This window comes from Trichosurus vulpecula, chromosome 6 (assembly GCF_011100635.1).
Source record: "Trichosurus vulpecula isolate mTriVul1 chromosome 6, mTriVul1.pri, whole genome shotgun sequence".
Lineage (NCBI taxonomy): Eukaryota > Metazoa > Chordata > Mammalia > Diprotodontia > Phalangeridae > Trichosurus > Trichosurus vulpecula.
Window position 1 is genome coordinate 154,846,714 of NC_050578.1, and position 27,019 is coordinate 154,873,732.

At 36.8% G+C, this 27,019-nt stretch overlaps 1 protein-coding gene across 8 annotated transcripts in view; it reads right to left on the bottom strand.

Annotated features, from left to right (window-relative positions):
• Positions 1 to 23,968, bottom strand: part of EXOC1 (exocyst complex component 1) — a 59,959-nt gene extending 35,991 nt beyond the window's left edge. The window contains exons 1-10 of one of the 8 annotated variants that reach the window (XM_036763711.1): positions 23,831 to 23,928; positions 19,032 to 19,165; positions 18,516 to 18,646; positions 14,841 to 15,000; positions 11,420 to 11,440; positions 9,709 to 9,896; positions 3,969 to 4,196; positions 3,649 to 3,781; positions 3,051 to 3,160; positions 1,499 to 1,552 (exon numbers count right to left, since the gene is read on the bottom strand). In XM_036763711.1, the coding sequence (XP_036619606.1) occupies positions 1,499 to 1,552; positions 3,051 to 3,160; positions 3,649 to 3,781; positions 3,969 to 4,196; positions 9,709 to 9,896; positions 11,420 to 11,440; positions 14,841 to 15,000; positions 18,516 to 18,646; positions 19,032 to 19,155 (1,149 nt within the window). In that variant the 5' untranslated portion in view covers positions 19,156 to 19,165; positions 23,831 to 23,928. Of the gene's footprint in view, positions 1 to 1,498; positions 1,553 to 3,050; positions 3,161 to 3,648; positions 3,782 to 3,968; positions 4,197 to 9,708; positions 9,897 to 11,419; positions 11,441 to 14,840; positions 15,001 to 18,515; positions 18,647 to 19,031; positions 19,166 to 23,830 lie in introns of all 8 variants that reach the window. The other 7 variants (XM_036763708.1, XM_036763712.1, XM_036763715.1 and 4 more) reach the window with 7 other exon arrangements.
• Between the last annotated feature and the right edge of the window lie 3,051 nt (positions 23,969 to 27,019).

Sequence of the window (27,019 nt, forward strand, 5' to 3'; positions counted from 1 at the left end):
TTGCCCTCAAGGAGCTCACATTTTAATGGAAAAGCAACACATTAAGGGGAACTAGAGGTGTGTTTGGAGGCCAGGGGCAGTAAGTATGACTCAGCATGGTTTGGAAATGGCGAGAAACTGATGTGGAAATCTGGTTCTTAGCAAGATAAAGTGAAAGCTCATTTATTAGAAGAGTCGAGGTACAAATGGGAGGAGAATGAGGAAGATGGCCAGAGTACAGACAGCATCATTTAGAAATGGCTGGGAAGACTGGGATTCTGGTCAGGCCACTGGACTTGCCTCGGATAAGTCACTTAATCTCTCAGTGCCTCAGGTAGTTCTCTAAGACTGTAAGCTGCAGAACAGTTGCAAAACTGTATTGGTAAAGGGTGTTTTCATACAAGGAGTTTCTGACATAGGTGAAATCATTGGTCCATACCTCACACTATCCCCCAAATTATTTGTTACTACTTTGTATATGTTGATCTTCTTTTGCCAGTAAAACAGTAAGCACCATACAAAAAACCAAGGACCTCTATAAGGAAAACAGACATTCTACACACATTAAATATCAGATTAGACCAACTTATTTAATCCATAAAAAATAAACATTTGAAATTCAAAACATTTCTGCTGGGGGTGGGGGGTAGGAGAGGAAAGGGGAGAGATAAAGAGAGAAGGAGTTCTACATTTGTCCATTGGCCCTGAAAGTGCTCAATTAACAGTGGGATAAATTAAAAGCAAACAAGCAACAGTTATTTTGGAACTTTTACTGCAATATAACACCAAAGTAAACAGTAATTACGTTTCTACCATTTTTCTCTAATTGAAATATTTTACTTGACCTATATACTTGATATATTTCCTAAAAGCACTTGTTGCAGCACTCATTTTTTAGGGTTCTAAGACTATTATTACATGCAGCAATATGTATTAACTTGTCAGCAATGAAAAGGCTCATTTTAAGCAAAGATGTCAGCTTTTAAGACAGAATCCAAGTCATTTGTAGCTACAAACAAAAGAAATCTTCATACAGACTTACAGTGTGGAAAGGACTACATTGGTCACAGTTGTATCCATTTATGTAAATAGTAGCACTGTCAATAGTATATGCCCCTTTAGACTCTAAAGAATCAAATCAAATTAAGAATGTGAATTGGTATTTTCTGTGACTCCTAAGTGTGTTGCTTTCCTAAAACAATTATTTGATTTAGTTATATAAGAATAAATTCATTTATAGTTTTAAGTCACTAAGTCAAAACAAATAAAAAATTAGTGCATTTCTCAAAGCATTCAGACCCACCTTTCTTCCTATCAGGCTTTTGAGGCTCAAAGAATACCATCTGCTAAGGCATACAATGGCAGCTATAAATGCAGTTATTTGGCAGCTTTATATGAGTACTGTCAAGTTGTGAATTTATAAAGCCAAGTCTGCAGCTTTCAGTTAGATTTAGCAAGCTTGACAAATAAAAACGTCAAAACAGATTAAAGAAGTTTGAGTCAAATTCTATGTACTCACAGGAACTGAAAGAAAGTTGGACCTGCTATAGAGCTGAAGAAGGGCCTGAGTAAACTAAGTGGAGATAAAATATACGATCATAAGTATTTTAGAAAGCTGAAAAGTTGAAAAAAAAAGAAAGAACCCAACAACTGAAATAGTATATCCTGTAAGGCAACAAGAACAAATTCCCTAAAAAGTTAAAAATATTCCTGAATATTTTTTTCCAAATTGCAAAATTACACAATAAACTTTACGTTATAAGAAATTAAGTACAGCTTTATTCACAGCCTCTTCCTTTAGCATACGGGTTCTTAGGTGAGGGGCCTTTGAATATTTAAAAAATATGATAATTAAATTTCAATATAATTGGTTTCTCCCTTATAATTTTGTTCATTTTATTATATACATTTAAAACATTATTCAAAGAAAGGCTCCACAGATATTCAACAGACTGACAAAGGGACCCAGGACACAAAGGAACTTAAGAACCTTGGCTTTGACACAATCAGTTATGGTTTTCTTCCCATCTAAAAAAGTGGACGATTTAATTTACCTAAAAATATCAATTAGAATCATAGAGAAAAAAAGCTGTATAAGAGAGAGGAGCTGGGGGGGAGAGGGGGGAGAGGGAGAGAGGAGAGAGTGAGAGTGTGAGTGTGAGTGTGTGTGAGTGTGTGTATGTGTGTGTTCCAGTGGTAAACATTATTAAGGATATATATGACTGTAACAGAAGTGGGCTGGTCATGAGAGGAAACAAATGATCACTTTTAGTGGTATGCATTATTTCCAAGACATAAAAAAATCACCTTCAGTTTGTTAGGCAGATCCTTGATGTATAGTTTAATAGAAAAACATAAGCAAGGTCAAATAAGATGAGAAGGTTTTGGAGGATTATTGATTTGCATGAGTGAAGGGAATGCCCACAATGAGCATGGATATTCTTTCAAGTATTATCTATCTATCTATCTATCTAGATAGTTTTCTCTGAAATTTCCAGAGTACTATGTGAGATTATTCATATCACCTCATAATGTTGTCAAAGGTAAAGCAGTGTGTAAACAACTCAGGAATATTTTTTTTTTACTCGATCTGTGATTTATTGTTGTAGAAAGTTCCAGGTGAGGAATTCTACCAAAGATCAGCACTTTCTCTGCAACTCAGAAGTCTCAGAGTTGCTGGAACAAAAAGAAGTTTCTTTGTTGGATTTCTACGGAACCAAAGAAGTTACATAGTTGGAAGAAACCTTAGAGATTACTTAGTCCAACCAATTATTTCATTTTACAAATGAGAAAACTGAGGCCAAGAATGGGAGAATTAACTTTGTAGGAATGAGAATTGTCTCTCAGAGAAATAAATACATGTGTATGCATGGTGCAAATGAATTCAGAATTAAGGCACAAAAACCTAAGAATGTGTAAAATGCACTATGGGATGTGTTGCTAAGGTGGTTTTAAAGGGGTACGCAAATGCTAATTTAAATACGTGATAATCTTTTCAGAAATTCAAGGTTTAAAAGTAAAATATCGATAAGTTTAGGAAAGCTTTAGCTTAACTAGAAAAGTAAAATCACCTGTTGAACAAAAACATTGTTAAGATGACTGGCAAGTCTTCGGGCAAACTGCTCTCGCAAATCTCCAAAACGTTGTTGCTGTTGTTTGACTGCGTAAAGCATGTCGTGTCCTGAAAAGAAAGCAAGAATCCCATAAAAAATTTAGCTGTATAAAACACTTACCATGAGACTTAATATTTATCATGACAAAATTTAAAGCAGTGATACAATTTCAAAATTTGAAAAAAGCCTAAAGTTTAGTTTATCTACTCACTTGTTTAGACAATGGTAACAAGGAGATTTTTTCAAAGTCCTGCAAAACCTTAAAAAATAAACAAAAGGCTCTAAATGTTCTTCCCCTTCTAGTCAATAAATCAATAAATGTTAGTCTGGCTAACAACGTCAGTGTATAGTGGATTCGGGACTGGTTTGAAAAAAAAATTCTTTCAAAACAGCAGAAACAAGTGTGAAAAGAATAGTGAAACCTGTTGGGTGTTATCCACTGGACCACAACCGATGTATCATTTCATTTCCTAGCAAGTCAGTGGGTTAAGATTTTTTTTTAAATAACTGATGTAATTATAATATCTGTACAAACTTGATTTAAGAAGTATGCTACCTGGACGAAGAGCTACATTCATACACTGTAGAAGGGCATCAGCTGCATTGGTACAGGCTTCAATGCCTCTAGAAGAAGCAAGATCTCCTTCCTGAAGAGCCTTTATGTGACCTTTTGCCAAGTCCATGTGGTTCTGGAATGGACGTAAAATATAAAGGTTATATACATAAAACTTTAGGCAACATACTGATACTAGATTTAGAATATTATTCAATTTAACCATGACTCCGATCAAAAATTCTCTCCCATAGTGAAACTGGGCAAATGTTTATTAAATGGCTCTCATCTACTGGAGCTGTAGGGTGTATTAGCTTACTCACCACAAGGAATTCTATCTCTGAGAGGAGCTTTACATTATTAGTGTTACTAAGATGAATTAAGTGGTTGCTTTCTGAGATCTGATCCATTTGTTCTTTTACACTTTGCAGCATTTCTTCATAGCTGCTCAGCTTCAGTTCAATCTGATCCACCTCCTTAAGAGCCTCATCCAGCAACTTCATCAGGATATTCACCTGTTTCTCAGAGGCCATGATTGACTGGATGTTTGCCTACAAAGTAGAGGTGCACATTTGAAGGGCCCATCAAATCAGTGGTGTCAAATAAATAGGCTGCATAATGACTTAGAAATACACAAATTAACATTATTTATGTCTACTATAATTTTTATTTTGTTAAACATTGAACAATTACATTTTAATCTGAAACACTTTCGCATAGTAACTGTTTTCATGTCATTTCAGATCTTTTTTTTTTTGTCTCTCCAAATAAAATGTAAAGTCCTTTCCTATCTTATGTTTCCTGACAGAGCCTAGCCGAGTGCTCTGCACAAGGCTAGAATGCAGAATTAAAGTTTATCACTGAGATGCAGAAATGTTTATTATTGAGCTCCTTCTTTTATTCTGATTAGTACACCCTGGGTTCTCTTCAGTTCTCCTTCCACTGGAACTTAGGCTAATGTCATGTTTGACTAGGATGATATTGATGCAAAATTTAGTTAATAATGATTCAACAGACATATAATTCAAATGGAGCCATTCTGTAGCTAACAGACATCTCTGGGCCTTGTAATTCCTTCCTTTTTAAAATGAGGCTTTGCCTAGATGATTTGCAAGATTCCATCTGGTTCTAAAATTCTACTATTCGTTATAATTTTAAACTGTTTTTCATTCTGAATATTCCATAAATGGTTTCCTTCTGTCTTCTCCCTCCATTATGTCCAGCTTGTCATTTTAAAATGCATTTCAAATTTAACGTGGCAGTTCCAAAAATGTCCTGTTTATTTGTCCCCTTCCGAACTTCCTTCTGCTCTCTTGTTTATTTTTTAAAATAATTCCCAGATGCTCTGTTCTTTATTTTCTCCTTTAAAAAAAAATATTTCTATCACACTTTCTCACTCCCAGTTCCTCCCATTTTAAAAAAGGTAATGTTTACATTATTTGGCAATTCTGGTATCAATGAAAAAATCTTTAAATACCCATGGAACAAATACAAAAATTGATAATGTGCTGAATCATAAATTAGGTATAGGTAAATATGGAAAAGCAGAAATTTTATACACCAAAATTATGGATAAGTAATGAAATAAGGTTAAGAGTGAATAAAGATATAGAGTTAAATGATAGGCCCACATGAGAACTAAAATAATTTATTAAATAGAAACTTGGTGAAAAAGAAACTTTTTTTTTAAACAAAGATACTATGGATATTACATATTAGATTCTACAGAATGTATCTATATCATTGTTCAAAGGCAAATTTATGGGGCTGAATGCCTATGTCATGAAAGCAAAATGAAACTTAGTGAATTAGGTGTATACTTTGTAAACTTCGGAAAAGGAACAAAGCAATAAACCATAATAAAAAATTAAAAGAAATAATCAAAATATTAGTTGAAATTAATATGCCAAAATTTTGGAAAAAAAAAAAGTAAAATAAAGCTATTCTGAAACCCAGAAAACTGATCAACAATTAGCAAGTCTAATATTTTAAAAAGTCATAATTACCAAAATTAGGAATGCAAAAGAGGAGCTCACAATGACTGTGATGTGATCACTACCCACAAGAGCTCTCCTTTATCACATGGGTTAAGCTAGTTTTTTTTTTTCCCCTTAAAGATGACAAAGCTTTTTTTCTTGGGACTTGATTGGCTCAGGAGGCTAAGGTTCAGGCTGCCACTGATACAGCTTCCTAGTCACCTAAAGGCATTAAAAAGGCCCACCCACATGTAGTCAATACCCTTTGGACTTGACGAATGTCCCCAAACCTTGAAAGTCCTCTTACCCTGCCCTGCTGACCAGACATGTTTCCACATAGAAATGAGGGGGGCCATGTCTACCTACCCAACCTAACTGCTGGAGTATCCTTAACCTCCTTTTGTTAACTGTTGAATGACCTATGAATGCCTCATTTCTTTCCAATATTGAACTTGAACATGCTATTGGCCTGAGACAGGCTTGCCCCTTACCAAAGAGATGAACAAAAATATCAAAGAATATTATATCTAGGTTAATGAATTTAAGATTCTAAAACAAATGATCAGCATACCAATTATGGCAAAAATAAAGACTTTATCATTCTATCATTAGTTGTAGAAAAGGCCTTAAAAATGCAACACTAACTTGTGCTAAAAAAAAAAAAATCCCAACAAAACTAAAATACAGGATAGAAAAATCTTTCCTTAGTGTGATTAGAAGTATAAATTAAAAGACTATTCATTAATATTTTATAGTATTCCTACAAAAAACAGGTGAGAAATAGATTAAGTTTTACAATTTGCCATAGCATCATCAGAAGAATACTGTTTAATAGGCTGAACTATGTGACAGGGAGCAGCTTAGAATCACTAGACATAGTGTACAGTTTCTTAAAGGCAACCCGGGTGGCTTGCTGCCGCTGCCTTCATTCAGAGCCAGTCAGGTGTCTGTCTATAGGACTTATCTCCCTTCCCCCCCACCAAGAGAAAGGCACTGAAGGACTTAACCCAATGAACTGTACATCTAGCTGCACTCTTGGTCATGGTAATACACATTTTACATCCATTTGCTTTTTCCTACATGGAGAAACCCTGTTAAGTGGTCATGGAACAAGCTGAAGAGACTGTATAATACTCTTAAGTTTAATGAAATTATTACATGTAAGGGCAAGCAAAGTGGGACTTTTGACTTTTTTCTTTTGAAGTGCTTCTCAGCACTAAAGCAATCAAATACCTTTGGTTAAGTCTTGCCTTTGTAGGAAGGCCCACACTCTTGCTAATTAGGTCACTATAAAGCCCTCAGGCCCTGAAAAAGGGTATATATATGTATATATATGTATATACATATATATACTCTGAGGTTAGCATTTTGCCTTGGGGCCCACTCACTGGAAGAGTGTTGGTGTGGAGACTCTGGGAAGCCATTAAGGAGCTCCCACAGCTTTGACAACCCAGATGTTGGTACTTCTCTTTCTGGTAAATATGTATGTGATGTCTTGATCAGATGAAAGCCTGTCTGTCGATCTGTTTATATTTTCCGTTTCTATTTGCTCTGAAGTTCAGGGTGCTGACTTTTCCCCCTGAACTAAGTGAATGATATAGGTATGTTTAATTAAAGTGAGATTGTTAACCCCTTAAAGTTGCTTTCCTTAGAAAAGCTGATCAAAGAAACTATGCTAGCAGCCCTCCTGTGTGCTCTTGTTGTTAGTTTTGTTGTTGTTCTTTCACCTCCACAGCAGCTGCTAGCAACACTGTTGTGACATTACATTATCTCCTAAAAACAGGAGCCTCAATATCTATAGCAGGGGTTCTTAATTAGCCTGGGGTCCATGAACTTGTTTATTTTTTTAATATTTGGATAACTATAATATAGTCATATTAGAGATACTAATATAACTGGTTTCTTTTATAATCACATGTATTTTATACAAAATTTACAAACAATTGTTCTGAGAAGGGGTCCAGATTTCACTATCCTGTCAAAGGGGTCCATGACACAAAAATGGTTCAGAACCCCTAATCTGGAGGAAGTCTCTCTCTCACTTGGACTCTGAACCTATCAATCCAACCTCCACAACAGAGACCTCTCTCTGATTTCTGCTTTATTTGGTACTGACAAAAACTGTTAAATAAAGTTGACTGTGATTCCACCTATCAAGGAACCTTGTGTAATCTGAAGAGACATAAAATAAAAATTTTTGAAAGAGATCCTCCTTTGCTAAAATATATAGCATATATTTATGGTTTCATATGTAACCTTTTTCCTTCTTTTGTGTGTTTATTTTCTGATGATGGCTATTCATCTCTTACTTTAACCATTTGCTCTATAAAGGATCTCTTCTGCATTGGTCAGATTAAATTCAAAGTATTCTGTTAGGAGGTGAACATAATCCAGGTGATCTCATGAAGGAACTGGGCATGTTCAGTATGGAGGAGGCAGGACATGATTGCTGCCTTCAATACTTGAAGGGCTGCCAAGTGGAAGAAGAATTAGATTTTTCTAGGATTGGCCCCAGAAGGCAGAACTGGTACTAACAAAAAAAGTTAAGAGTGAATCAGATTTTTACTTAATATTCGGGAAAACTTTTTAAGAACTGAGCTATTCAAAAATGCAAGGGCTGCTGTTTTGTGAAGGAGTGAATTAAAGGTATTTCAGCAAAAGATGGACGAGCACCTATGGATACAATAGAAAGAATTCATCTTTATGTAAGTGTTGAACTATTTTTCCTCTAAAGTCTCTTCTAAGATTTCATGATTACATGAATACTTCTACACTTTATATTTAGAGGCATCTTTTTTTTTAAATAGACTTAGCTCAAAAACATACTTTGAAAGATGGGGAAAATCATTAATATGACCCTTACATTTATATGGCTTCTATATAAATACTAAATAAATACTATGAAGTGTTTATATACGTCGTCTTACTTTATGCTCACAGAATTATGGATTTGGAAGTGACCTCGGATGTTACTAAACTTGAACAAGAATTTCCTCTACAATGTAGCCAACAACTAGTCATCTACCTGAAGATCTCCAGTTAAAGGGAACCCAGTAACAAGGCAGCCCATTAACGGTTCAGATACTCATTAAGTTTTGTCTACTGATTGATCAATGGGTTAGCCTTGTTTCATCTGTAAATTCAGTAAGTCACAGGCCTTCACCTACTTGGCACTGGTAAAGCCCAGAGCAGCGCAGTGTTAGTGCAAACGTCAGAGATCAGGAATCGGAGGTTCTGGGTTCAAACCCAGCTCTGCCACATGTAACTCATACGATCTTGGGTAAGTCACTTAACCTCTATAGACTTCATTTTCCTAATGTGTGAGGGGGCTGGATTTCTCTAAGGTCCCTTCATCTCTAAGTTTGTGATTTTTGATCAAAAGAACACAGGGGGCCAAACACAAATCCCTGGAGCAGCCCTCCGCAGCTGATACCTTTCAAGATGAGATGGAGTCATGTATGATTTTTCTTTGTGTTGATTAAGTTTTATAATCATCCCCTTTTTATAAACACAGAAACTCAGGTCCAGAAAGATTATGTGACTTATCATAGAAAAAGTAGGTAGCAAATCGTTGACTCTAAATTCTATGCCTTTCTCACTATTCTCCACAACTCCTGCTGCTCTCTTCACAAAAGCCCTTCTTTCTACAAGTCCCTTATTTCTTTTAGCTGAGGTTCTATTCCCATTTTCTCTAACCTAAAAAATATTCCTTTGCACAGACCTATTCTGACAACTGATCAAAAAGCTCTGGGCTATTTCTCTCTGCCTTTCCTCCTTCCCCCTTCTCCTCTCATGCCATATAGAGTATCTCTTCATAAAATGAAGACCTGGGCAACTGCTTCTCGTTGGCCTTGTTCCCTGTAAAGATTTTGCCTTTTAACAATAATGATAGCCAAATGGCACCAAGGAAATATTCTGCATGCCTACTCAGAAATAGCTGGGTAAGTTCACAAAAGAGATAATGCATTATAGATGAAGTAATAACTATATTATAAAGCCTTAAATACTCGAAGGCGATGATCTGTGTATAACCAGGCTTCTCAACCCATTGAATATTAGTAGTTCATATTTTACAAGAAATTCTTACCCCATCTAACACCTGCAGCTCTCTTGATAACTTTTCTGCAAAAGCTTCAGCATTAGAAATAGCATATTCACAGCCTTCCATCATTATCTCAATATCCTGTTCTTCTCTTGCATTTAACTCCTGGTACTCATCTACAGCTTCTTCATCTCCTCCTGTCACACTCTGATTCTCTCCACTTGGAACAGATTCTTAAAGAGTAGTAAAGGAAAAACTGAAATTATGGAAGCCAACAATATGAAGTACAAGCAATAGTAATTTACTTGAAGCTAAATAGGATCAGCTGGAAGCACAGGTCATATTTAGTAGTGGAAAAAAAAAAGAAAAAGAATAATTCAAGAGTCCACAGAAGCAAACCAAAAAACATTATTTTTGTAAAACATTTTATGTCTTATGGAGATGAAGCACTATGTAAAAAGACACAAATTTAAAAAAAAAAACATAAAACTAAAGTCACTAATTTACAAATATTACCACGTTTTAGTCATGACATTCAAAGCCATAGCTGAAGTCTGAACCTCATTTTCTCACCTCAGATAGCTACTACACCTTAATTAAAAACACCGATTGTAAATTCTGAACATATGAAAAGCATCTTAGCCCACTTTTTGAAATAATATTAAATAAGAACTGAGAGATTTACTACAGCACCATTCTCTTAGAGAAGATCTTAGGCTTTGAACATGGTAAATGAACTTTCTTTTTACACACTTAAATGGCATTTTACAAACACTTTTAAAATTTCTATGGACCTACTTTAGAAATTTGCACAATTACTATCTAGACAAGAAGAGTAACAATAACATGAATCTGAGAAATTTTAAAAATGTAAATAAATGTTCTTGGTGTTTTATAATATAAAATTTGGGGATACTATCTGAATAATGTTGTCAGTTAAAATATTCGAGGGAACCTAGATACTTGGAAATCATTATTTCTAGTTAATTTTATAAGCATACTAAGATAATGGTAGGAAGGCAACACCAGATGGGAGATTTTTAAAGGTTAAAAACCAGAGCATTTCATTTCTGTATATCTGATGGGTAGCTTTCAATTTTAATAAAAAGCTCTGAGTGACCCTAATATTATTCAAATATAAATTGCTAATTTGTATAAGAAGTATATCTAGGTAAATGTGACCTTTGATACATGGTATAAGCTTATTATTGACCACCAAGACAGACCAAAAGACAAAAAACAAAGACCAAAACAGAAACAGACATAAAGCAACACAAGATTTAAGTGCTCAAAATGAGGACAAATCAAGTGAATTCTACATAAAGGCTAAAGCTTCTGCTATAAATCATTATAGAAAACACTAGGTAAATGTGATTTGATACATTCTGAACAAGGAGTTACTTTACTGAGATCATCTTAACTTTATAATGAGAAATTAAATTGTCACATATGACTGATAACAGCCTAGGGATGAAAACTGCCTAAATCATTCTAGAACAGTACTTTATACAAACAAACATTTTAACAAATTCTTAAGATTATGAGGTTAACTGTTATAGCAGTCTTTTCTTTCATAAGAAATAATCCTTTAGATGCCAATGATAAAAATACTGTTATTAATTATGTTGCACTAGGGACTTCGTAGCAATGACCTTGTCTCTACACACAATTTCATAAAATATGCAACCAACAGTACATAACATCAAAAGATAAATAGTTAAAATTATACATAAGAATAAGAAAAGGTGTTACGCACCTTCTGTAACTTTAGGCAGTTCTGGAGAATAAAAAGGTATGAAAGAAGCAGAGGAAAGTAAGCAAAGAATATTAGCTGGGTGGCAAAGTATACAGGTTTAATGTGTATTTAAAAAAACACCACACTGTAATTCATTTGAACTTCATGGCAACATAATGTTTCAAAAACAATTTAATATTCAATCATAAGGGGAGGTTACTAAAGGAATGGAAAAGTCAAAAACTCTTCTTAGTGTTCTGGCCAACTCAAATTATTTTCGGAAATAATATAAGTCCTGCATAAAAATATACATTCAGAAATTGACCATAGACTTATTTTCCTTTTACTTCTCTGACTGTTATTTCTTAATAGATTTATAAAAATATGGGATTTCTTGTTCTTAGGAGAAAAAATCCAATAAATAGATCATTTATATTATTTGAGTCTTACCCAGCTATTATCACACAAAGAACAAATTCTTTACATGGTAACTACTTGACAATAGGTTAGTCACAAAAGATTCTAGTAGTATTAGAAAGAATAAGGTTGAAGCAATTAAATGAGCACAATCAGTATTGGATGAGGCTAGATTTTAAGGATTCAAAAATCTTTTATTTAACTGAATAAAGAATAAATGCATAGTTTAAAAAACAATAGGAAAACTTAAATGACTTCCTCTCTTAACAAATCCCTATTTCAAAATCTTATATTCCTGGGAAGCCACAATTCCCCAGCATGAATCTTTTGAATAATTTCTCCAAAGAAAAACAATTTATACAATTTCATTTAGTGTTGATATATTAAGTGCATTAAGATTCATCTATCTTAACGATTGGTTAGCTCTAAAATGATTATGGAAACAAAGTAGTGACAATTTTTAAATGCTAACTCGTGTTAGTTGCAATGAACAATCTTGGACCCAAAGGACAGATGATGAAACACTTAACCTTCTTCTCAGTAGACAGACAGGAGATTATGTGGGTAACATATACTGTCAGACATAATTTGTCAGTCCCTTTTGCTAAACTGTTCTTCCTTGTTAAAACAGAGGATTCAGTGAGGGGAAGTATAGTTTGGGAAATTACCACAGTGTAAAAAAACAAAACATCAATAACACTTAATAATATTTTTTAAAAATCAATTATAAAGATCATCTAGTTACTACACTGTTGCAAAGAGTGGAGAGTTTTCTTAAAGATGACCAAAAAGGAACCATAATTCTTGCTTTATGTAAGTGGGCCATTCAGCAGACCTCTAGGTAAAGTGATTTTTACATAATGTGAATTTGCCCACATGGGGAAGGAGGAAGGGAGGAAGGATGAAGTAGAGTAATGTGGATTAAAGGGGCTGGCACAGGATTCAAGGACACATGAGGGCCAAGGACAAAGAAGCAATAGCAGGAGGAGAAACATGCAGGGTTGAGGGCAGGTAGGAATATGCTGGGGCCTGACATGGATAGCTACAGGAGAGGATGGGCAACATGCAGGGGCCAGGGAAAAACATGAGGTACCCAAGCACTGATGGATGACACGTGGAGAGCAGAAGTCTCCTCTCTTGGCACCCTGAGGTCTCGAATCAATGGCCCCTGCCATGCAGTGGCAGCAATCTCTTCAGTCTCTCAGTGTGTTGGTTCTGCTTTCACTTGGACAGGTTGTGTTGTTTTTTGTTTTTTTTTTTGAGGGGGGTGGAGGGAGTAGAGTGGAAGGCTGTGGAACACCAAGCCAGGCAGATTCCAGGCAGCAATGGAGACAGAGCACAGTACTGTACAGTAAAGTTAACAAAGGTGGGTCTTTTTTTTTGGAATGTGGATTTCTTTCAGAATTCTTTACAAAAAGTTGAATTTGTGTAATGTGAATTTATGTAAACTGTCTGTATGGGCTACCCAGGTATTAATTAAAGGAGATGAAACATCATGATTTCAGAATAACAAGAATTATACTCAATCACATCAAGTATGTAGACATAGGGAGTTGAAAACTACACCCTGAACTCAACTAAAATAGAAATTTTTATTTAAGGCTGATGAATGAGTGGTTCTCAAAATATGTCCTTATAGTCCTCTAGGTATTCTTTAGGTTTTGTCTCTTGTAGTTAATATTTATGATGTCTTCACTTTGGTTTCTGCCATTATTTGATTATGATTTTAATAAGAATTGGAGACAGTACAATGTCCTATTAAAATCAACAGCACTCTTCCCAATGGTTCTGTTAAGACTGTATTGTGGTAGGAAAGGTAAGGCAGGTGTTACAAGAATTGAAAACATCTGAGAATCTCTGTTCTATGAAGTTTTCATCTAGTTACCTATTGAGTTTAAGGAACAAACAAGAAACGCATACTGTAATAAGACATTAAGTCCACACTGAAAAGTGAAATGTAAATTTTGGGTTTCTTTAAATGACACATTTTCCATTCCTATAGTATAAAGAGCTCTGTTTAACATTCAATGTGAGAAAAAAAATCAAAAGATTTCATGCCGCAGGTTAAAACACTTTTTTTTTATAACCAGTAAACCACATCCTAGAGAACTGCTAGCTTCTACAACAAAGAAGAGATATATGGGACAGTGGAAGGAGCTCTGGACTCGAAATTAGAAAAGATGGAGAAATTTTAATCTGATACTAATTCACTGTGTGGCCTCGGGCAAATTACATAACTTTCCTGGGCCTGTTTCTTCACCTGTAAAAAGAGGACTGGACCAAAGCTCATTTTAGGTATTCAAGATTTAAGATTAACTTTTTGGCCTATATTGGACCCCTAGAAAAGGTGACTCCAATTCATTTTCTCCCACTCTCACATGTAGGACCCCTTAAATTTTCCCTCAAAACTAAGGTATTATGTGCCATAAATCCATAGCTAGTTTCTACCCAACAAGCAGCCAATAAATGGCCAAGTGAAGGTTTACTATATGTAAAGGAAAATTCATAGAGCTTATAGAGAAGGAATGGTGAAAAAGTAGAATTCAGAAGAAAGGGACAAAGTCCAGTGAATATGAATGCAGTATGAAGTTTCCAATTTCCACTTTTAATGTAATTTGCAGTTGGGGTAGGGGGGCAGGAGAAGAAACAGACTATTATCAAACTTTAGCTCTTTGTTCATCTCTATGATAACTTATTTCAACTACTTTCTTCAATAAAGATAAAAATCATAATTCAAACTTATATCCTCCTCAGGGCTTATACTGTTTTCTCCCACTATTTCTTAATATAAAAGATTTTTAGAAGTAAAATTTCCTTTGGTATATCTTTAAATTTTGGTTACATTAAGACTTTTGTGTTACCTAATTAAACAACTTATTGACATGAGATACTACTGTGGAAACAAATGTTGAACATAGGAAATCTACTACCTAAATTAAATCAGTTTCTTAATTTAAATAATTACAGCAAAAATACATATTTATAATACATTTGATTTTATGCATAATGTTAATTGGACTTTTACCTTCTAAAAGCTGTGAACTAACATTGACGAAATCAATTTTCTTTCGAAGATATCTCTGATTCAATTTCCAAATACAGGAAATAAATGCATTCTTTTCTGCAGTGCTGCTGGCAACCCACTTGTATATTTTTTCAAAATGTAAATCAAATTCAGGATTCTCCTGCAAATAAATACAAATGGAAAAAAAACCATTTAAGATCATTGACTTTTTCATTATTGCTATATGGATAATGGAGAAAATGTGCTCTAACAACAAAAAAAACAATATTTTAGGAAGTACTCTTATTAATTGCATTTTAAAATTAAAGAAGTGATTTGTTGATGTTAATAGCTTAGAAAAGACACTGAATTAAAACTACAATGAAAAAAATTGTCATTTAGAACATATGGGAAATGAAGAGTTCAATTTTAAGTTCAAAGTTGAGGGTTAACTACTGAGTAACTCAGGCTACCTTTTATACACCTGAAACCCACAAATTAATATAAAGGGCAGACATCAGGAAAAGAAAAACCACTTCTTCAATCCCTATAATCAGGCCATCTCTTTTCCACAAAGTGCAAGATTATTGCTCCTCTGGTTATATAAATGTTAATTTGGATTACCAAAACCTGTTTGTTAGGTGCTAGTTTCTTTTGAGGGCTAATGAAAATAATATTTGTTTCTGGAGTTTTCCAGTTGATAAGGTACATAAGGTACATATTTGTCTGGATCTAGGCATTCACAGCATCACAGATTTGGAGTTGGGAAGGACTTTGGAGGTCAGTCCACTGACACCTTAGTCTTCTGGTGACTCCACTAAAGCATAGACACACTCCATGAGGTGCAACTACAATACCTAGTCAGTAATCTTTGTCTTTAATATTTTTTCCACCAATAATGTGCTTGTTGAGAATTATATGAAACAAGAACATATGAACACATACAGTGTTTTACATTTTCAAAAGTTCAAATATTTCTGAAAACATTATTTAAGTTCTTGTGAAGTAGAAAGGTAGCAAATACAAAAGAAACCCTATTTAATACTTATGTTGGATAAAAAAGAATTCAATAGGCCTTTTCAAGACAAACATATTATATCATGCTTTTAACATATACAACTATGATGTATCAGAGATAGGATTTGATTTCATACAAGGTTCACCTAACAGCTATTTGTAGATTAATAAAAAGGGATAAAGCTTAATAGATTAGTCACAAAAATTAAAAACCTGTACTTGCCAACGAAAAGATACTTGCATTAGGGCTAGCAAAATGCAAGAATATTTGGCAACTGAAACAAAACTTTATGGGAAATGATTGCTTTACTGGGAATATTTCCCATAATGCCATAAAAAAAGCTGAGTGTTCCAGCTGCAATACTCAACACATCAATGTGTCATATCAAATGGCTGTTAGAGTATATAGAAACATTTTATATTTTATATACATACACACAGAATGCACAGGGTGTCTACATAAAAAGAAAAAAAAGACCTTAAGTATAGTAGCAGTGAGGTGTCAGCTGTAAGGAGGCATTTAAATAGTTATTTAGCAATGTGAGTGAATTGCGAAATGAGGTCACAAAGTACAAAACCACTGATGAGAAAATAGTTTAGGAATTAATATGACCTTTTAATAAAGGTGGGTTGTGTGTTTTTGAGAAGGACCTAAGTAGAAAACCATAAAAACTAAAGCCTACTTTACTTGCCTCAGATTCTTTTGAGATTTTAAAAAAATATATCAAATTACAATTTTAAAAAAGTCCCGTTTCTATTCTCTTCCTAAACTCTCCTGAAAAGATCTTTGTGTTTTCCTGGGAAGCATGAAGATGAATGGCATTTTCCCAAGTTAAGAATTATGTAACTGCAAAACATGTCCTTCTGAAACACATGTCTCATTCTCTTCCTTGTCAGTTCGTAAACTTTTTTCAGAAGTGCTCGGTTCCTCAGAGGCATTTGCCAGGATAAAGAAGGCCCTCTCTATCTGCATTATACTTCATCTGTTTTATGAATTATTTATTTTTCTGTGATTTTTTTTCAATATATATTTGTAGCGAGGAGTAAGTTTACCTAAACCTTGATGTCACCCCATAAAAATATAAGTAGTTTATATTAAGAGGGACATGATTTTTTTTTAAATCTGGACCCATAATTAACTCCTAGTGTGGAAACTCCCTCCAGTGATGCAACTGCCAAACTATCTGTAACTCTGTCTCCGTGAGTTGCACAGGATTCAGGGAGATGTTAAGTAGCTGGCCCACAATCACACAGCTAATATGTTTCAGAGGTGGTACCTGATATCTGCTGGTAGACTGGCCCACTCTCTATGCCATGCTTTCTCACTTTACCAGATGTTTGAGATGGGGAGCGTGTATTATAGATGGCTAAGTACTGGCACTTTTTGTCTTGAATCTAAGTATTCAATTCAAAGGCCACCACAATGATATTTTTATTTGTGCAGTGTTTTGCTTTTTAAAAACTTGAATCCAGAGTAGCTAGGTGGTGCAAATAGAGCATCGTAGACCTGAGTTCAAATCCAGCCTCAGACACTTACTAGTTTTGTGACTATGGGCAAGTCACTCAACCCCAATGGCTTCCAAAAAAGAGTCATAAATCCATCACTTCTTAATGTTACTAAAAGTAATAATATAAAAAGATTAATCTATCTTCCTTCTCTTTAGGGGGAAAAAAATCAAAGAGTGACTTCAACTAAATCAACATATCTAGCAGACAGGACTGTAAACTACAAGTAGACAGAAACCATGTTTTAGTTAATATATGTATCGTTCCCATTGCCTGATAGTGAGTTGCACAGTAGGCATTTAATAAATACTTGTCAAATTGAACTTAATTCAAATAAAGACTGCACACTACTTTCTCATTAATTGTCATTTAGTCATCCAGGTGAATTATACATGACTCTGAGTGCAAATATTATATACTACATAGTTGTGTAATTCCACATTGTACCAAAACCCATGAGAAAAAAAAATTCACACATTACATTAACAACATAACATTCCCTCTTATAGTAACAATGTTAATACAACATCATTACCAGAAATGTTATATTGTTATTAGCATAATGTATGTAACAACTTAAACTAATAAACACGACATGATTAACAAAAATATATGAATAAATTAGTCAACAAACATTTATTAAGTGCTATTTCCCAGGAACTTTGTTAAGTGCTGGGAATATGAAGTTTACATGAATTTTAGTTTACATGAATTTTGCTGGATATCAGGATTATAGCCAGAACAGCCTTAAGAAACGGGAAAAAGCCAAATCTTTTGGAATAAAGGATAACACAGCATACATGAGAGAATGAAAAGATAGGAGGACAAGGGGAAGGAAAGAAAAATATCAAATAGAAGAGATTTACTAACAAAAATTATACTAGAAAATAATTTTGGGAAAAATTAAATTATTAAAGCAAATTGGTTTTTAAAAAGATTTAAAAAGCCCAACTATAGCATAAGTCAAACAGCAGTTAATATTTGCTGGTAGCAGTGGTGAGGCAAAAGACAGGGAAGAATGAATGCTTTTTGAAACAATCATTCTTGGTTCCCATGGGCCACTAGCCACAGAAAAGACAAGCTTAGATATGCCTTGAAGATATAAAATTTTCTTATAAAGTGGATGGCATTTCATAAGCAGCCCAGGTTAAAGTGCTAAGAATAAAGACATACTTTAATGGCATCTTTGGCATCCACCACAGCAAGATCTCGAAGGGCCCATGCAATTTGTCTTTTGTAGAAGTCTCCCTTATCAGATTTCTTCACTTTCACCACATTCACCTGTACTGGGCGTTCAGTTGTCACTGTTGGGTAAAATACATAAGTACTTTAATTAGAAATATTTTTTGACCTGTTATCTTTCTAACACATGTATTCCCCAAGTAGACTCGATATGTCAAGGAGATGGTACACATTTTTAAATGGAAGGGTAAGATGGTACTTTCTGAAATTTTTACTTTGTAATCAAGAATTTAAACTTATACCATTGCCTTCTGAACACTTCTATACCTTTGTAGTTAAACCTGTGAAAAAAGCATTTTTCTTTTATGCAAAGTAATGGAAAATTAATTGGTTGCAGCTGCAACTTTAAAAATTACAGTGAAAATGAGGTTTAATATGAAGAATAAATTTCCCTTACAGAAAAGAAGTGACATCAAAGGAGTATTTTCTGTAAATTGAAATACCCACCTGTGGCACACAAAAAACAGTTTTTCTTCTTTTTCCCTGCTTTGCAGACGTTCACAATGCTCAGTAAACGTTCATCGTTTGGTGTGAAAATATCTCTTTGTAATGCATGCTTGATTGCAGTCATTTTTTCCTCACTGAAAAATTCACAATATGAATACTGTACAGCATGCCAACAAATCATTTTAAACTAATCTTTGATTTATCATTTAGTTTTCTAGTTGAAGAAGAAAAACTATGAATACCCAATGGAAAATTTTAGGAAAGTGTTTTTATATAGACATCAAGATGTCAAACAGCAATTAAAAGTCAAAACAGAGAAAGTATTTTATAGTAGTATTTCATACTATCAACAGCTACTCTAAAATACTATCCTTAATCAAACTTATTTTTTTTTAAAGTTGCCATTTTGTATAATTTTTTTTAAAAAACAAGTTTTTCTAGCTATGTAAGCAGATGACTAAAGTGTTTTAAAAAATCTTTAAATGTCACAGAGTTAGAGCACTGCTTTTCAAAATAGGGTCTCAAGAACCCTACCAAACCTTTATTAATTCCCATTGGACTTCACTGTCCTAATTACAAGATAATGGGATCTCTGGCCTTGGAAACTACTGGCTCCATTTCTTCTCTCCTCCAGATATCATTGGGAAGAAGAGCCAGAATTCACTGGTTTTCCCATTGACCTGGTATGCTATGCCCATCCACGTTTCAGTTTCCAGAGAGGTAATATTACCCATCTCACCTAGCAATCCCAATCACAAACTTTACCAGAGACTGAGAAGTTGTCACTTAATTGGGGATTTCAAAGCCTTAAAATTGGTTAAGAGTTGGAGAGATCTTCAAGATCTTAGAAGTCCCTATCTCTGTGGATGGTATCACTATCCTCAAAATCTTGAAGTTCTCTTTGACTAAATGGTCCATACAATCCAGGCCATCATTGCCTTTTGTGTAAACTATCCTACTATCTTCCCAATTGGTCCTCCTGTCTCCAATCTGTACTTCATACAACTTCCAAAGTAATCTTAATACACAAGTCTGTTCCTGTCATGCCCTTGTTCAAAGTCTTAAGTGGTTCCCTACTGCCTACAGAATAAAATTGGTGGTGGCAGTGTTGCAGCATCCAAGTCTTTAAAAAACAAAAAACAAACAACAACAAAACCTTACCCTGAACTAATCTTCCAGTCTAATTTCATACTATGTGAACTCCAGGCAAACTGGATTATCCCAATCTTGACCTGCCCTTTCCATTCTCACTGCAATACTAATAAAGGTTTTCCTAAGACACTTCCCTGAGAACTTTCATCATATCACTCCTTTGCTTAACCTTCCATGGTTTCCCATTCATTACAGAAGCAAATCTGAACTCTTATCTAGATGTTTAAAACCACCTACAATCTGACATGACCTATGCATTTAAATTTATCTCTACCTATTTTGTGATGGGAACTCTACTCTAGCCAGTCCTAAGTATCTTCATTCTTATTCCCACTTTCATTCCTTTGCATATTTGTTCTTATAAAACATCATGAAGAAGGGGACTACATTCCCCATAACCACCAGGAACAACTGCTGACCAAAAGATGAGCACAGGATCCCTGAAAGCAGAAAAGTCCCCAAGCCACCAGCCCTACTTCCAGCCCAGCTTTCACAGCAGATCATAGTTGTTATCATCCAAGGGAAGCAACTCTGGTAGAGAAGGGGTCATCCCCACTAACTGTCACTCAGAGGGCAAGCCACATAATGATGTAATGCACTGAAGGAGAGATAAGAAGCATGTGCCAGGCAAGTTAAACCACCACCACTACACTGACTACCATCTCTTCTTAGATCCTGGTGGAGACACCTAGGACCCTGAAACTAAGAGCTTGGGAACAGCAATGCTTCCAGCCTAGTGACTACAACCATCATTCTGGAAAGCCACCCTTGTGGAGATGCACATTAACAACTGCTCCTGTACGTGGGCTAGGCCACATCTTTTAAAGATGCAGAAAAAAAAGTTCTTGCCACCAAAGTCCCCAACATTGTCAAATGGCTCAACATCAGAAAATATTATTTTATTAATGGAAACATCTAAAATCTTCTACATATGTTCTCTCCCATTGGAACTGAATAGAATTGAAAGCAGTGGCTGTTTTACTTTTCTATATGTATACCCAGTGCTTTAGCACAGTGCTTTTCACATATTAAGTACTTCATTCATTCATTCCCTACTCCAAACATCTATTCAAATTCTAACCATTCTTCAAAATCCAACTAGAGTCATAGCTCTTCCCCGAAGCCAAGTCCAAATGGATCATGAATCAAAGATTTAGAGCTAGAAGGACCTTAGATGTCACCCAATCCAACTCTCATTTTACAGTGCTTCCTGGCCTGCCCAACCTCAGTTAGTACTATTCCAGCCCATGTAGATTTTTTCCTTTGAGCTCTCTAGCATTTAATGTACTATACAATCTGACACTTAATCATATTGTTCTTTACGCTAAAATCTTAATCTGATACCTCATCATGGCACAGAGGGTCAGTGACTCTAGGCTCTCTATGCTTGTGGAACGCAAACTCTGGCAGGGCCTACTAACCTAGAAAGGCATCAAATGTAAGCCTGGCTATACTTATTCTTCTGTATGTCTGTCATCTGAAGACTGGCTTAGCTAAGTATGGAGACCGTGAATACCAGCTTAGCCACCACATACAGTTTTTATCTACAGTACTCAAACACCACTGCTATGACAGAGAAGTTGTAGTCTGTTTTGGAAGAACTAATGCCCACCACTATTGAAACTAAGGATCCTGTAAGTATTTTTCTCTATGTATTTATTTGTCTTAACTCCTTAATTATACCCTAAGATTCTTTGAAGGCAGAAACTGTCTAGCATTTAGGACCACAGATTTATAGCTAGAAGGGATCTGAGAGAGAGTTTAGTCCAACTTTTTCATTTACAGGTGAAGAAACAGGCCCAGAGAAATGAAGTGACTTGCCCAGAGTCAGAAAGGTACCTATATGGAGCCTTGTACAGCGCTGGGCATATAAAAGACCATCAATAAATACTTGCTGAGTTGGTTTAAAATGAATAATGGTAAGGAGGCGAAAAGGTTTCCCCATAGCCAACATGGCACATTAGCAGGAATATTATCAGGAGATCTCTATTCTAGACCTGACTGCCCACTACTTCAATTTAAGACCTTAGGCAACTTACAAACTCTCTGAGCTTTAGTTTTCTCTTTCATAAAATAGGTGGTTTATACTAGATGAACTCTAAGGTGCTTTCTACTTCTAATAATTAGTCATTCTAATTAGTAATGAAACAAATGAGAAAACATAACAGACCTCATAGAAGATATGCAACTGAAACAGGAAATAAAGTGTTTTCCTACTCTTCTCTACCCAGCTGGAAAAATGGGAAAAGTACAAATTACCCCATAGGTAAAAACACCAGTTGGCACCTGGAATAATTCAACTCTGGCAAACAAAAGTTTCTAGCTATAGCCATAGATAATCTAACCCCTCGTTTCAAACATGAGGAAACTGGGGTCTGTGAGAGGCCAAGTGACCCATCCAAGATCAGTTACCCTTGCTGTGGGATAGCAGCAGCGCCAGGTTAGAACCCATCGTTCTTGCCTCTTATCCAGTGTGCTGGCCACCACACCGAGGGACGTTTGGGGGAACCTTGCAATATTCCTTATTTGCTGAAGGCACTCCTGCAGAGTGGAGAACTGGATGCTCACAGGGCCTCTGTGCAGGGTGCATTCACATAAGGGCAAACCCAGATATGCTCTAGAACAGGAACCCTTTTTTGTGAACATCTTTGGCAATCTGTTGAAGCCTATGTATCCCTTCCCAGAATTTATTTTAAAAATTTATAATCGAAGGAAATGCTAATTTTCAGTTGGAGGTTAGTGAAAATACAGACGCAGGGCTTTTATCCCCCCCCCCATCCAAGTTCAAGGTCCCCCTAAAATTGATCCACAGATCCCTCAGGGGGAGGGTGTCCACTGACCGCAGGTTAAGACCTCCCTGGCTCAGTGGAAAAGGGGGACTCTGGAGGTACGAGAAAAGGGTGCGTGAGGCAGTGGAGACAGAGCTGGAGACAGGAAGACCCGAGTTCAAGCACGGCCTCTTGACACTTACTAGTTGTGCGTGGGGGTTCACCTCTGCCTCAGTTTCCTCACCCATAAAATGGGGATAAGGTCCCCCACCTTCCAGGGCTGTTACGAATCATATCGGACAATAACTGTAAAACGCTCAGCACAGTGCCTGGCACACAGCAAGGGCTATATAAAAGTTACTGTTATGACTGTTGTTGGGGCACATGAGTGGCAGTGGATAAAGCGCAGGGCTGGGCCTGGAGTCAGGAAGACCTGAGTTCAGATCCGGCCTCCGACATTTGACAGCTGTGTGACCCTGGGCAAGTCCCTTTCCCCTGTTTGCCTCAGTTTCCTCATCTGTCAAATGAGCTGCAGAAGGAAATGGCAAACCACTGGGTATGTCTGCCAAGAAAACCCCAAATGGGGTCACCAAGAGCCTGAACAACAAAAGTGGTCATCATCCTGGGCCTGGGAGTCGGAGGAAGCTAAACCCTGGTCCCAGGCCCGAGCTGGGCAGGGGCTGCTCGGGCGGGGGCGGGAGAAGAGAAGGCGCGGCCTGAACGCTCCCCCCCCGGGCCTGGGCGGGTGACGGGGCAGGGGCGACGCCGTGGAGGCGACCGCCGCGTCTCCCGCAGAGGAGAGAGGAGCGGCCCCGAGGGGCGCCCGCGGCCCTTCCCGGAGCCACCGCGCTCACGCTGCAGCCGCAGCCTCCCCCTTACCCGAGGCGCTCCCGGCAGGCTCCTCCGTGAGGGCACTGGGGTGGGGCCGAGGACGCGGCAGTTACCGGAGCGATCTGCCTCCCTCGGTCTCTCCAGGAAGCTCTGGAAACGCTCCGGCCCCGCCCATTTCCTACATCCGGTCACGTGATCGGGAGTCGAGCCGGAAGAAGGAACCAGAGATAGGAGACTGGGCGGGAGAGAGACAGAGACAGAGAGACAGGCAGAGACAGGGAGGCAGAGAGACCTGGAAACACAGACAGACACAGAGTCAGAGAAAACCAATAGGAACGAGCCTGGGAGGCCCTGGAGGGGGCGAGGTCTGGGTAGGCCCTCTATCTCTTGGAATTTTTGTCCTTCCCGGACAAGAGAGTGGAAACCCGGGGTGGCTGGAACTCTCCTGTTTGTAGGTGCTTCTCACTTCGCCCTTGATCGGGCACCTTTGTCAGTGTAGTGAAACCCGTAGTCACCTCAGAATGGTATTTTTAAATACTTGAAGGGAAGGCTAAATCTGCCGGTGAAAATTAAAAAAAACAAAAAACCTCTGCCTCAGAATGTAAGCTCCCTGAAGGTTGGGACTGTTTCCTTTTTGTCTTTGATTCCCCATCCATCGCCCGGCACCCTACCTAGTGGGCATTTAGTAATGCTTGTTGATGGATTGATCTGAGGTCTTCCAGAGGAGTGAATTGAATGAACGTTCAATGAACCCCCTGTATGGGGAAGCTTGCTCTGATCAGACTTGCACCACTTGAAAGATTTAATTATTCCAAATGTCTACAGTGTTTCATTCAATGAGAAATTCAGGATGTTGTTAATTTACTGGCTCGTTTAAAATGTGCCCACTTTTGCCTTCCTTCGTACAGAAAACATTAAGTACTGTACGTACCTTGTGCAAAGCACTGGGTGAGGCGCTGAGTCTACAAAGATTAAAAAAAAAAAGACGCCCTTGCCCTCATGGTGTTTACAGTATAGGAATATAGTAACTGAAGCCTAGAGATGTCATTTGCCTGAGGTTTGAAATTTAAACAGAGATACTTATTTTGCCAGTTTCTTTTTTCTTTTGTTGAGTGATTTGTTCTTTTCAGGGCACAAAAAATAGGGAGTAGAATGGTGGATTTAGAGTCGGGAAGACCTGGGTTCAAATTCTACCTCTGACCTTGGTTGACTGTCATGCTGGACTATTCTGCCTCTATTCGCCTCAGGTCATTCCCTCCTATGCTTTACCTATCAGATGATCAAAGGAGTTAGTTCCTCATTTTTGCCTTGTTGCCTAAATCTTTGTTATCTATGGTCAGTGGCTTTTCGAGAGGACCTCTGTCCAACCTCATTGCTTATCCATCTCTTGATGTCACCACCGATCCTTTGAATTAGGAAGGGCTCTACCTGGAGGTTCACTGCCAATGCTTCAGTCTGGGCATTCTTGTTCTTTCTCTCTCTCTCTCTCTCTCTCTCTCTCTCTCTCTCTCTCTCTCTCTCTCACATCTATGTGTGCTGTATTCACATACATCCAGAAGAACTCCTAGGCAACCTTTAATATTGTTTCTCCATGAGGTTGTTCTGTGGGTAGAATTAAAAGAATCCCCTTATTTCAGGGATCAGCGACATTTAGTCTAGCCCTTGGACTGCAATGATCTCTTTATGTTCTTTATCATAAGTTCTGCCCTTCAACGGACTAACTCAACTTATTTTTGTCAAGTAGTAGAATTCTGGGTGACAGGTGTTTGACATTAAAATGTTACTTTTTTTGTTATTTTTTATGTGACCTTATTTCTATAAGTAGAAAGAAATCTAAAGGGCAGAAACTGTAATGGTTGGCATTTATATAGATTTTAGGGATTTCAAAGCACTTTGTATAGATTTGTATAGACTGCTTCTCTATATCTTATACTTCTTTTATATCCCTAGTGCTCTATATAAAATGGAATCATTGGATTTAGTTAACTGACTGATTTAAAATGTGCCCAGTTTTGTATTCCTTCATGCAGCAAACATTAAGTACTGTACTTATCTTGTAGCAGCCTCTGGAAGGGGATAAGTTAGATAACAATTTCCTTTTATAGATGAGAAGATTGAGACCTAGGTCACAATTTGAACCCAGATAGTCTTACTCCAAATTCAGTATTCTTTTTTTCTTTTTTTTATTCCATACTTTATTATTTAATATTTTTTTAGTTTTCAGCATTGATTTCCACAAGATTTTGAGTTACAAATTTTCTCCCAATTTCTACCCTCCCCCCAACCGCAAGATGGCATATATTCCCCAGTCAGCCCTCTCTTCTGTCACCCAACTCCCCCTCCCCCCATCCCTTTTCCCCATACTTTCTTGTAGGGCAAGATAGATTTCTGTGCCCCATTTCCTGTATGTCTTATTTCAGTCTGGGCATTCTTGTTCTCTCTCTCTCTCTCTCTCTCTCTCTCATCTGTGTGTGCTGTATTCACATACATCCAGAAGAACTCCTAGGCAGCCTTTAATATTGTTTCTCCATGAGGTTGTTCTGCAGGTAGAATTAAAAGAATCCCCTTATTTCAGGGATCAGTGACATTTAGTCTAGCCCTTGGACTGCAATGCTCTCTTTATGTTCTTTATCATAAGTTCTGCCCTTCAACAGACTAACTCAATTTTTTTTTGTCAAGTAGTTGCATACAAAAACAACTTTTTTTTTAAGCATCTGCTTTTAAAACTTTGAATTCCAAATTCTCTCCCCTCTTCCCTCCCCACACACTCTTCCTAAGAAGGCAAGCAATTCAACATAGGTCACACATGTATCATTATGCAAAATGCTCCCATAAATAGTCATGTTGTGAAAGATTAACTATATTTCCCTCCCTCCTATCCTGTCCCCCTTTATTCAGTTTTCTCCCTTGACCCTATCCCTTTTTGAAAGTGTATGCTTTTGATTACTTCATCCCCCTATCTACCCTCCCTTCTATCATCCCCCCTTTCTTATCCCCTTCCCCTTACTTTCATGTGTGGTAAGATACCCAATTGAGTGTGTATGTTATTCCCTCCTCAAGTCAAATCTGATGAGAGCAAGATTCACTCATTCCCCCTCACCTGTCCCCTCTTCCTTCCAATGCACTGCTTTTTCTTGCCATTTTTATGTGAGATAATTTACCCCATTCTATCTCTCCCTTTCTCCCTCACTCAATATATTCCTCTCTTATCCCTTAATTTTATTTTTTTTAGATATC